The sequence below is a fragment of the Schistocerca nitens genome, chromosome 8, assembly GCF_023898315.1.
Source record: "Schistocerca nitens isolate TAMUIC-IGC-003100 chromosome 8, iqSchNite1.1, whole genome shotgun sequence".
In the NCBI taxonomy this organism is placed as follows: domain Eukaryota; kingdom Metazoa; phylum Arthropoda; class Insecta; order Orthoptera; family Acrididae; genus Schistocerca; species Schistocerca nitens.
Window position 1 is genome coordinate 260,006,879 of NC_064621.1, and position 12,189 is coordinate 260,019,067.

General features: G+C 35.0%; 1 protein-coding gene across 4 annotated transcripts in view; it reads left to right on the plus strand.

Annotated features, from left to right (window-relative positions):
* The window catches only part of LOC126198504 (endophilin-A), a 772,777-nt gene extending 763,819 nt beyond the window's left edge, over window positions 1–8,958 (plus strand). For all 4 annotated transcript variants that reach the window (XM_049934884.1, XM_049934887.1, XM_049934883.1 and 1 more), the window contains 2 exons: window positions 151–266; window positions 2,552–8,958. In XM_049934884.1, the coding sequence (XP_049790841.1) occupies window positions 151–266; window positions 2,552–2,671 (236 nt within the window). In that variant the 3' untranslated portion in view covers window positions 2,672–8,958. The remainder of the gene's footprint in view (window positions 1–150; window positions 267–2,551) is intronic.
* Window positions 8,959–12,189: the final 3,231 nt, after the last annotated feature.

Here is a 12,189-nt window from a genome sequence, read left to right on the forward strand (position 1 = left end):
TACACTTCATCAATAACAAACATTTTAGGATGTTAGTAAATTGTCTTGCTGCAATATGCCATTCATTTTTAATATTATGGTTATTGCTGTATCAATTCTTATAAAATATGTTTGGTTGTTTTTTTTAATATTTAAAATGCCATGTTTCAGCATCTCCTCTTCCATCTCCTATGCGTTCTCCTGCACGGTCTGCTGTACCAAAAATGCCGTGCTGCACTGCACTGTACGATTTTGAGCCAGAGAACCCAGGAGAGCTAGGTTTTAAGGTAAATTAATGCCATTAATCTCTGTGTCTGTATGTTTAAGATGCGTTTGATGGAGCACTTTGAATTTGTTGCTGAACATGTGAGGATCACAGACTGAACATTATATTCCTTTGCAGATACTATCATGTAAATTATTATTATCTTTAAATTGGTTTCTTGAAGTCTTAGGGGGGATTTCAGTCTGGAAGGGGAAGAATTTGGGACTTCATCTCAAAAGTCTGTTCACCTAAGAGTCAAGGTCGGCGAAGTCTAGTCTCGACATTGTCATGTGTGATCTTGCAACAGTGTGTTCTCATGTGGAAGTCTCCAAACCACATTCAGTTGATAGTGTTTGTAGTTGCTAGTGGAGGTACCCAATCTGAGTTTGCAAAAGAGAACCTATAAGGGCAATGGTGATTGAAGCTGTTTATTCAGAAATTTGTTAAAGTAAAACTAATTTCTGCTTGGGACTCTGGAGAGCTCATTTAAATGTGGCAGATTGAAGCTGTACAAATATTTCGAAAATTTTTGTTATTGATGCAGCGTGAAGTGTAGCTTATTGTAAAATATAAAAGTCCAGGAAACTTAATAATACAGGACACCAAAATGGAAATATGTATTTCAGTGTGTGTAACTGAGTGATGGTCACACTGATGTTCTCTGTAACAGGTAAGGTTACACCAGCCACTTTTCCAGTATTGAGCTTAGTAGACTCTCCATCTTTTTAATCTCTCTCTCTCTTTCTCAGTCTTTCTCAATTTTTAATTGTAAATGTGGTTCAGTCTGCTAAATCATATTAAATTTATGGTCACTCTCAGTATTTAAATATGATGATAATAGCTCAAGCACATCAGTGTGAAAGTATATTGGAGCGCCATCCTGTTGAGAAATGACATCATCGCTGGCATCTTGCAATTTCAGGATAAGCGATAGCAGAAGCATGTCCAGGTTAGGAAGCACGCAGATTGTTGCCTATGGAAAGGAGGGGGGTTCACACACTTTTTGCCTTGACAAAGCACAACATATATTAACCTTTGCAGATCCACAGACATGTTCAGTTCTCTGTGGGGATTCTCTGCTCCCCATATCCACATGTTATTCTAATTTATTGCACAGTTCAGGTGAAAGGTAACCTCATCACTGAAAATCACCCTGCAGGTAAAATAAGCCTTCATTTCTGAAAACATTTATTGCCATGTGAAATGGCTTGGAACAGCTGAATTCAACATGGTTCAGTTTTCAGGCATTTTTCCAGCATTCTCCAAACAATTGGTTGCAGAATTCCTAGCTTATGATTTGAACGAGATAATACTGAATGAGGAATGTTTCCCTGATCCATTCAACTTCTCCTCAGATGTTGATGCCCACCCACTCCTTCTGCCATTAAAAAGACATCCTGTTTCCTTAAACATCTGCACCCACAAATAACTGGATTGTCTGGCAGGTGGAGCTTTTTGGAATGTGGTCCCGAATTTCTCACGCACTATGGTTGCAGGCTGTGTCTTGCACAGAACTTCATCACACAGAATGCCTTCTCCACCAGTCTGGCAGCCATGTTGGCGGAGATCATTGTAACAAACATTTTTTTCAGTCACTGAACAATCCTGTAGATGGCATTAAAATCCGATAACATGAGTCTAAAAGAAAGCAGCTGAGGAATTTTTTTTTGGTTTTGATTGTGAAATGTTACTCTTGAAGCACAGTCAGTAGTCAGCAAGCTTATTGACAGCCCAATAATCATAGCATCTCTCTTTGTCTCCTACACATCTTTGTGAAAGCACTCATTTTGCTCCTCACAGTAATCCTCATAGTTTTCAGAAAAGTAAGTGTAATGCAAGCTGAAGAAGTAGACCTTATTGGCATTATTTTAAACAAACAAGACAGTGCAGCAATATCTATTTTAAGCACATGTCTAATGATTATGATTATTCCTCATAATTTTGACTTTGTCAATGAATTTCAAAACTTAAATTGTTTACAAAGTTACGTTTTAGGAGCTGTTGGAGGCTTGAACAGCTAGTAGTCTATATGTGTTACTAATGGTGATAAGTCTGATATTAAATCTATTGTTAGAATTAAAAAGAAATATCTACTTTTAGTTGTGAATGAAGTTAATTTCTGTTTTGTGTAAGTACTATATATATTTCTTCCATGAAAGTTTTGTGTATTACTGAAATGTATGTTCTTATCTTCTTCACTTTATTCTTTATATTTTTGAATGGGAACTTCAAGCTGTAGAAATGTTATTTTTTTAAGCAATGTTTTTGCAGATCTGCTAACAGTTATTTTGTGTATTTCACTTTCAGGAAGGAGAAACAATAACACTAACAAACAAAATTGATGAGAACTGGTATGAGGGCACCGTCAATGGCCGAACTGGATATTTCCCTGTAACTTACGTACAGGTTGTTGTCCCTCTTCCGTGAACTGTCTCTTGTATTAAACTACAATTTGCAGCTGTTACTACTGTTCTCATATTGACATGTGTGTTGTTTCCATCCAGATACTTGGTAATTGTTAGTAAGCTCTTCAGTTATACAATTTTATGAATGATACTGCATGCTGATTCATAAAACCAATTTATTTGGATTGAAATGTTCCAAGGAATAAGCAGATTTTTTTATGTGAAATCAGAAAATAATACTCTTAGGTAAGACTGTTGGAAACTGTCATGTATTATGTACTTTCACTATTTGATTGCTCTGTTGGTGTTTTGTTAATTACGAAATTGTTTGTGAAGGCTGTACCCACTTTGAGTAATTTACTTGATTGCTAGGTGGGGTGCGGCCATTAACAGAGCTAATACCCAGTATTGGTTCTGTCAGTCTGATTAAGAGTCTGTTGATTCATGACTGCATTCAAACAGTGCAGGGACAATAATTATTACTGAAAGTTCTTGTCAGTGTTGATTCTCTTGTAGAATATGAATTAAGCACTAATGTTATTACTTGTACTCTACCTTCACTGTCTATAAACTGATAAATAAGAGCAATTTAGGAAAAGTAGTTCTTTTATTTCTTGGAGCATTCAGCATTACGAAGTAATTTTCGAAAAAGTACTTCTTTGTTTATAACCCTTGTACAAGTATTTTCTCATAGTCATTTCTTTTTCAAAAAGGAAAAGAACCATGGTTGTTACAGAGGTAATATTACACCATACTTCATGAAACCATTTCATAATGGGAAGAGAGAAGGGTTGTAGATAGTCCTTGCAGCAATGAAAACTAAAAATATTTATGAGATTTGTGTTATTAATCTCATATGTCTGCTAGTTTTAAAGGATGCATTCCAACACAAAACATGGTCAAACTCATTGTCATGTGATTTAATTTCGTTTAGTACAATGCTCACTTAAGTGTGAGTACAATAAGATTAGTATTCATGACACAACATGAACTGAGGTACACAGATTATTATATAACTTGTGATATGACTGTTACATCTGTGTTGTTTTGTGTTTGTATTACATGTAGTTAATACACATACCATTTCACTGCAATTTCTCATGGAACACATTAAAAATGAAAAAGTCTGCATTTCCTTAAGTAATATGTAAGTAAAAACTGCTGAATAAATAAAAACAAAAAATAAATATAATGAATTTAGAGATGGACTATAAATATAAAAATATATGTAGGAGCATGCTGCATCATGTAAATGATATATTGTTATTCTTAAAATGATGTCTAGTATTCTGTACATTTAACATAGTACTTAAACAGGATATTTAAAAAAATACTACAAATTTTGTTCAGCTTTCAACAAGGTTTGTGATAGTGGAGAAAAATAGTGTGGTAGAAACTGTATCAGCTGTCCCTTTTACATTGCATATTGATGCATTCACAAAATAATTAAAAACGTTTTGTTCATATTATATGAATCATTTCTCCTTTCCTTCTTAGACAATACTATTATTACTTGGTGAGAACTTCTAGTAGAACAATAAAGATTCAAATGAAGGTAATGTGCCACTCATTTAGCAGATGAGTTTGTTGGTGAAAAATAAAATATTCATTCTTTTCTCATTGCATGCATTTATGGAAACAGCAACTTAATTCTTTCCTGGTACTTCATTTGCTAAATGAATGGCTCAGCTTTTATTGGATGCTGTCATTCTTTTGAAGGGGCCTTCTGCAGGTATGGTAAACTAAATGATTGTTCTTAAACAGTAGAAAATTGGAAAAAAGTTGAATAAAACAAAGCTACAGAGGAAAGAAAATACTTCAGTACTCCTTGAGAATGAAAGCAGAGTTTAAGAAGCCTCATATGGGAAACTTGGTCCAGGCATTCCAGGATCATCTGTGATATTGACCTATTCAAATATAGATGATTCTTAAGATTTATTAGATGTTCATATTGTCTCAGAGGGGTATTTCAAATGATCAGATTCATTTAAAAGAACAGTAAGTAATCAAAATGTTAATATCGCCTTCATACTGCTTCTTTATTATTTTCATTTTAAATTTTTTAATTATTTTCTCTATCTAGGAAATTGCACTCATGCTCTGTAGTTAGTACAAGATTTGACTGTGGAATCTAGTCAGTCATGAAAGCATCACAAATGTATGAGGGATTGCTAACATTAATTGCTTTTACAAATAACATTTTTTTATGATTTTAATGATGGATGATATTCATACCCCTTTCTAGTCATCTGTTGTGGTTTAAAATCAGAATAATAAACCATAATGCTTGAAACCAACAAGTTTCTAGTTTTTTTTCGGAATTTTAAACATAGATTGGTGGCCATGTTAAGACAGCATTAAAAATCACTGTAAATGCTTTCCTTTTAAATAATCAGTGAACAATGTGATTGATCATGCGTTATGTGAATGCAATTCTATTTTTGTACATGCCAAAGTATATTTTGAAAAGTTTAAGGCCCAAAGATAAGTTTTTCCTGCAACTGAACATTGAAGAAAAAATGTTGGATTGTAAGCTCTCATATAGGCAGCACATTGGTAATATGGTCTTTCAATGTAAATTTTAATTGCAGTCTTTTTTAAAATAATTTTTTTTTCAAAATTTCAATTCAGATCACAAGGTGGATGGAATTTCAGAAAGTGTCCCGGTGGGTTATTAATGATTTGAATAATTTTCTGCAGTAATCATAGGGAAGGTTGATTAGTTTTATTTTTTTATCTTATTGTGCCACAAATATAGTGAAACTGAATTTGTTATGTATGTGTAGTGTACAACCTATATTTGATTGTCTATAGACTGCTTAATCTATTAATAAGTGATATTTATGTTTTACACATTAAATGAAGTCTATGTCACCTGCATTTAAATAAAGTTTGAAGTGTGCTACATAATAATGACATGCAACAGAACTCAGTTGATTGAGGTTACACAGTGCAGATTAACAGAACTTCTTAATTATTTGTTTTGCAGTGCAACACATCTAGTAACATTGAGTGATTTCTTTATATAGGAAAATGTCCAAAAGAGAGAATTTTTTCCACTTCATTCATACATTGAACTTAAAGGGAAACAGTTACATTATCTAACTTAAAAAAGGTTTTAAGATTTTGTTTAAGAACAACTGAGCTGGAACTTATTTCTTATTTGTGCTCTTTTGACTAAGTACCTTAATCCAAGAACAGTTTTCAAATTGAAATTGGAAGCAATAACTCAGTATTGTTGTTAACTTTCTGTTCTTTCGTTTCTTAATTTACACTAAGCCTCCTAAGAAATTCTCTGCCTGTGCCTATGCCTGTGCTGCAGTAGTATACATTGCCTAAAGAACCAGGAAAATGAAAGATGATTAGAATATCAAACCTTCCAAAGCAATGTATTTTCAAACCTTACTTATTTTGAACTCTGAATGGAGATATGTTGCTTCTAAATACTTCAGTATTGTGGCAAGATATATGCTTGTTTCCTGTTGGAATTTTTTTTTTTTTCATTGTTGTGTGTTGTAATTCAATAGTTATTGAGAAATATTTTGAAATTCTTAGTCTTTCCTCCTAATTTCTCTAACATAGTTGAATAACTTGTGGGTGGCATCATTTAATGAAATGTTCTTAATGTTTGGAACACAAACCATCACTTGACAGGGATGTCATTGTATGCATGTGAGTCCACTGAAAAGAGCCAAGTAGTTATATGCTCCTGTACTTCGGGATATGCTGAAGAAATGGATTGCACTTGTGTTCTAGACTTGTGTATCTTGACAATATTGGGGAGAGCAGACAATATATTTTGAGAAAACCCTGTTCTTGATATTGTGAAGGCCATTATTTTTCATGTATAAATACATACAGTAATATTTTTTATCAGTGTTGTTTCATCTAGTGCTTTAGCATATGTCCTCTTGTAGCAAACAATTTGATAAAATATTAGATTATTAGATGCAATACTGCACAATTTCATAAATACAACTGTTGATTTAAATCCATAATTGAGAATTTAGAAACTGTAGAATATCAGTGTTTCTGTACAAATATTTACTGAACTGTAATCAGGAGAGATGATAAATTAGACATAGAATTATTAACACAAAAATGGAACCATGTTGTTCACTGTACAGTATGTCACATAAACTCACATGGAAGGCAGCTGTAAAGCTTCCTACCAGTTAAGTTTTAAGCAAACAGATATTATTGTAATAGAACTGATCAATGAACTGAAAATGTAATGTGGATAGAGAATATTTACTCACCAAGCAGCATTATGTAAAACTATGGAGAAAGGTATAAAATATCTGCTTTTAAACCAATGACTGCTGCTTTTAGTATAAGAGAGGAATGTGTTGAATAAAAAAAGACTGGTAAGGCTTAAGAACACTGGAAAAGTCACCCAGAACCTAGAGTCAAGGAAGACTTACAGTGCATTTCCATTTCTTGCCATTTGGTGAGGAAATTTGCCCTATCCATATTATCGATATTGCTTTAAGGAACTTTCTTACAAGTACACATTTAATTACCTAGTTTCAGTATGCAGTTTGTCCTTATGGTTGACATTTCTCTTACAAAGAAATAAATAATCTTGTAGTCATATTTGTTTACACTTGATTACATCAGTAAAGAAAAGCTTCTCAGTGAGCATCTTAAAACATTTACATAAGTGCAACTGTGTGTGTTCTCTAATGGCTCATAGTATTCTTATAGTAGCTATCCTGTCAGAGACAGTTCATTTCCTGAATGCATTCTTCCTATCTCACAGAAAGATAATGACATAAGCAATAAGTGTTCTTGAGATTTCATGTGCTAAACTTACTCTGTGAATCATCTCCTTATGAAATTCTTGTTGTTTGTCTGTACTGATGGATGTTCAAATAATGTATACCACTGATGACTATATGTTTAAGCAATTATTACGCTAGAGGACTGTGTAAAGTCCTTGCATTTTCTTGCAGTCTAGCAGCTTATGAATCTAGCTATTTTTGAGTGTTGAACATTTTGGAGTGTGTGTTTGTGTATGTTAATGAAAGTACACGACTGAGTTGTTGAGAGATTGTGTTTGTATGATGTTCAATGTTTAAGGAATTTGTATCCCATAATGGCATATGAAATATTATGCATTTATGTTGATATGTTTTGGGAGTTGTCTACTGTAAACATTCCATGTATATCTGTGGCATGTTAAAGAACTTCAGATGTACTATGAAACATAATATTCAAGACTCGACTATAATCTTTTCTGAGTGTTGGTATATGGCATCTTTTTACTCACTTATATAATTTTTGTGTGATTAAAATTCTTTGTTCCAGCAGATTTTATAAACATGTGGATGAAAACACAAAATTATGAGTTTGTGATCACTTGCATGCCATTGCTTTCATCTTGGTTCCGTGACCCTTTACTGCGGGTAATATAAAATAGGTTGCACAAGTTAGATTTGTGTGCTATGTAAGTATACATGAAATTACTCACTATATGGACTGTTATTGAAGTTGAGATGTAAATGTTACAAGTATTGTATTATGTTTCTCTTGATACAGCTTTCTGGTTTTGAAGTGCATATCAGTCAAATGTGTCTGACATTCAGTCCTTTCAAATTCAGCAACAGTATTAAAAAGAAACAAATTATTATAAATATGGAACATGCAAGTGTTACAGAAATATATCATTGTTGACCCATTTTGAAATATTTAGAATGTGATGTTCTTGCTGAAATTTAAGATTGATAATTATTTATTTTTTTCTAAATATGCATATACACTACATAGTTATAATAGCAGTTCATTGTTACAGTGATGAAACTGACACTAGCAATGTTGGAAAATTTTTTTACATAGTTATAAAGTACATTTGTCATGAATTAAAATTTACTTTACAGTGAAAAACTAAATGAGTGCTGCTATGCTAGTACCACATAGGTACCATTTGAAATTACACTTTGACATCCATTGCTATTATTGATTTAGTTTTGACACAACCAATTACTTAATTGTGTTACATATAATGCTGAGTTATTGTGCCATCTTGTGTATTGGTCTGAATGTATATAATTTTTGTATACAGAAAATGTCAGTACGAAATATTTTAAGTGTGATGGTTAAAGTGTGGTCTGTATTACATGATAAAATTTGAAATGTAAGAATAATGTATATCTGTATCTGTGTGTTTGTTTTACCTCTAATTAATATGCATCATGTATTGCTGAACATCTACCTATCCCCTCAGCTACTTGTATGTATTGGAAAGCATTGTAAGTGTGTGAAATGAAACAAAACTAGAACAAATACAAAATCTGAGATGAGAACAAATGACTGTGGTTTTATTGGTCCAGTAAGTTGCCTTCTGTACAGCTATGTACTTGTAACATAATACATATTACGTATACAATCTAGATAATATATACGTATAATATCTTACACAGTAAATACACACAATAACTTGCACAGCATACACATAATGATACGTAATGCACAATAATTTACAATACATAATCTTTTACAATACATAGCATTACCAGTCTGTAATGATTTACAATACCAGAGTTTAAAAAGTAAAAGTTTTTGAAGTAATATCTCTGATTGTGCAAGGGGCATTCAAAAACAAAAGAGCCGGAGGCATAATTACAGAAACCAGTACCAGTATGTTAGAAGTATTTACCCTGGCTGTTGAGACACCTGTCCCACTGTGACACAAGGTGGTGAATGGCTGTCCCATAAAATTCCCAGGGCTGTGATGTTAACCAGTTCCGCACGTACAGCTGGACGTCGTCATCTGAGGTGAATCGTTTCCCCCTCAGAGCCTTTTTAAGGGGACAAAAAATGGGGTAATCACAGGGAGAGAGGTCTGGACTGTATGGAGGGTGGCAGAAAACCTCTCTTTTTTTCAATTTCTGCAGGAGTACCGCGACTGTGTTGGCCGTATGAGACTTTGCATTGTCGTGGAGCAGAATGAGCCCACGGACGAGACTGCCCGGTCGTTTTGATTTGATCGCTTGGTGAAGGGTGGTCAAGGTTTGCGAGTAATGTTGGGCACTCACTGTTTTCCTGAGCTGCAGGAAGTGAATCAGAAGGGGGTCATCTTGGCTCTTCTGTTGATGTCTCCATGTCACTGTTTGCAATGTGACTGGCAGCGTTGGACAATTGATGCATGCTGCTGTTAGCTCTGTATAGTTATGTGATGTGCACGTGTGCCCTGTAGCGATGGGCTGTGAACTTCCACACAGTGGTCGGAACCACACCTCGTTACCCATGCCACAATATTACCCTCCTGACATCGGTTTGCGCATTCCAGACCCTGGCTCATTTCTTTTTGAATGCCCCTTATACATGAGTGATTCTCATTTTGATTTACTTTCTAATGCTAGTTTCTCATACTGTGCTTTATGTATTATTATTTCTCACTGTCTGATGTACTCAGCCATACTGTAGAATTCCTCTTCTATCAGAAATTCTTTTTGGGGTTGCAGCGAAATTCTTTTCAGTTTTGAAGTTTTGTAATTATCTTGGTAATGTTTATACTAACTTGATACTGTAGTACTGACCTTGTGTTACAGAGATGAATATTCTCATTGCTCTCCAGTTTTGAGGGATCTCATAATGCACTCACAGTGGTAAATATTACATATCAGAGAACACTTCTTGTATGAACGTCTTGAGATCTGACATTTGAATGAGTGACATTTTTGACATTTCAATTGATACTTCTATTCTGTAATGCCATCACGCTATACCTTCTTATGGTACACTCTTTTACTTTGTGGTGCACCGCACTTCTCCAAACTGGGATGTGGAATGATGGAACAAACACAAAGCTCATGCAGGCACTGCAGCTCATGGTAATACTGCGATTGTGTCCCACCTTGAAGAAGCATCCATCTGCATCACCTTCCATGCAAACAAATAACAAAAAAGGTCTCTGAATGGCTTCCTGTTTGTAACCGCTAAACTATAATACAGTGTAACAATTGTGACCATCATTTGTTGGCTAGGAAGATGTTGGGTTACACGTGGGATGTGGAATGCTGGAGTGATATGTGACACCACAGCATCAGGCATGTTAAAAATCTTGTCAGCCAGCACCTGTCTCTCACCTTCAGTACTACCCAAGGTATCTCCTGCATACCTCTGATAGCAAAAGCATTGTGATTCTTGACTGTTTTCTGTTGAATTGGATAGTCCAACAATTTTTCAGTGTAGGGTCAGGCCATCACTGATTCTTTGTAAGACTGTTAAGCTGAATACTTTCAGCCTTCGTCAAGACAAGTAGATATCAATTTCTGAACAAAAAATTCATGCCTATACATTCCTTCAGATTACAAGGGCATGCGACACAAAGATAATAGTAGGAAAATCAAGGCACATGTGTCAGGCGCAACACAGTCAGTACAACAAAGTCAGAGTACAATACTTGAATGTCCTGGGTGGAATAAAAGTAATGGAAGAAGTAATGGTAAGCACACCCTGTATAGTTGATGTGCTGAGTGATGGATAGGCACATAAATAAGACTGAATATTACTGAGCTTTCAAACAGGTTAAAAAAAGGAAACACACAAGCCACACACACAAATTATATTGACCTGGCACTGCAATCTGACAGATGAGTGGTACATACTGTTACAACTGGGTCCTAATGTTGTCATAGTTTCAGAAGTATAGAAGATTATTATTGAAGTTGTTCTTGTCTCAAATGTACTTCATTAATTAATTTCATTATACAAGACCCATAATGAAAGATAACTCCCAGGAAAAGACAAGTGGGTGGTAGAAAGAAAAACTGTATTAACAGGAAACTGCTACTTCACTATTATTAATCATTTATATACCGCAAGGCTCTATTTAAAGTGGTAAAATGTAAAGGGAAATCAAAAAGTTTCTGTTTGAAGGCCATGCAGTCCAGAATCAGTATGCCATTCGGGCAAAATCATGAGCATTGAGGCAATCATCCCACTGATGCATCAGGTTGAAGACACCTGTTAGGTGAAACACGTGTCCTCCTGCACGAAGAAATCCATTTCATAACTCCTGCTGCACGTCCACATCTGAGAGGGATCATAGACCCTTCAAGGCCTTTTTTTAAGGGCCCAAAGACATGATGACTGTGTGGGGAGAGAGCAGGACTATAGGGCATGCGCTCAAATGTAATGGATGTGACTGGCCTAACAGATTGAACGGTGTCTTGTGTAGGAGAGCGACCAGTATGGAACTTGGCACACCTTTCCACAATGGTTGGGCAGCCTGTTTGGATGCATTTGGTAATAATGTCGCCATAGCTCACGTTTCCTTCCACACTTGCACATCAAAAAGTCACTAATCCCTTGCCTACATGTCAGTGTGTATACACACACACTAGAGTTGTACTATGTTTTATACATGCTGCAGCAATGCCCTCAAATGGAAACTATTCGATCACCGCCTTGTAAGTAGAAAATCTGATACTTGAAAACTGCTGTTTATATCTCCTACTGCTAGCTTATTCTGAGGCACCAGCTAGGGGGGTGGGCAGCTGCCCTAGTGAGAATTCATTTAGTTCATGAATATGG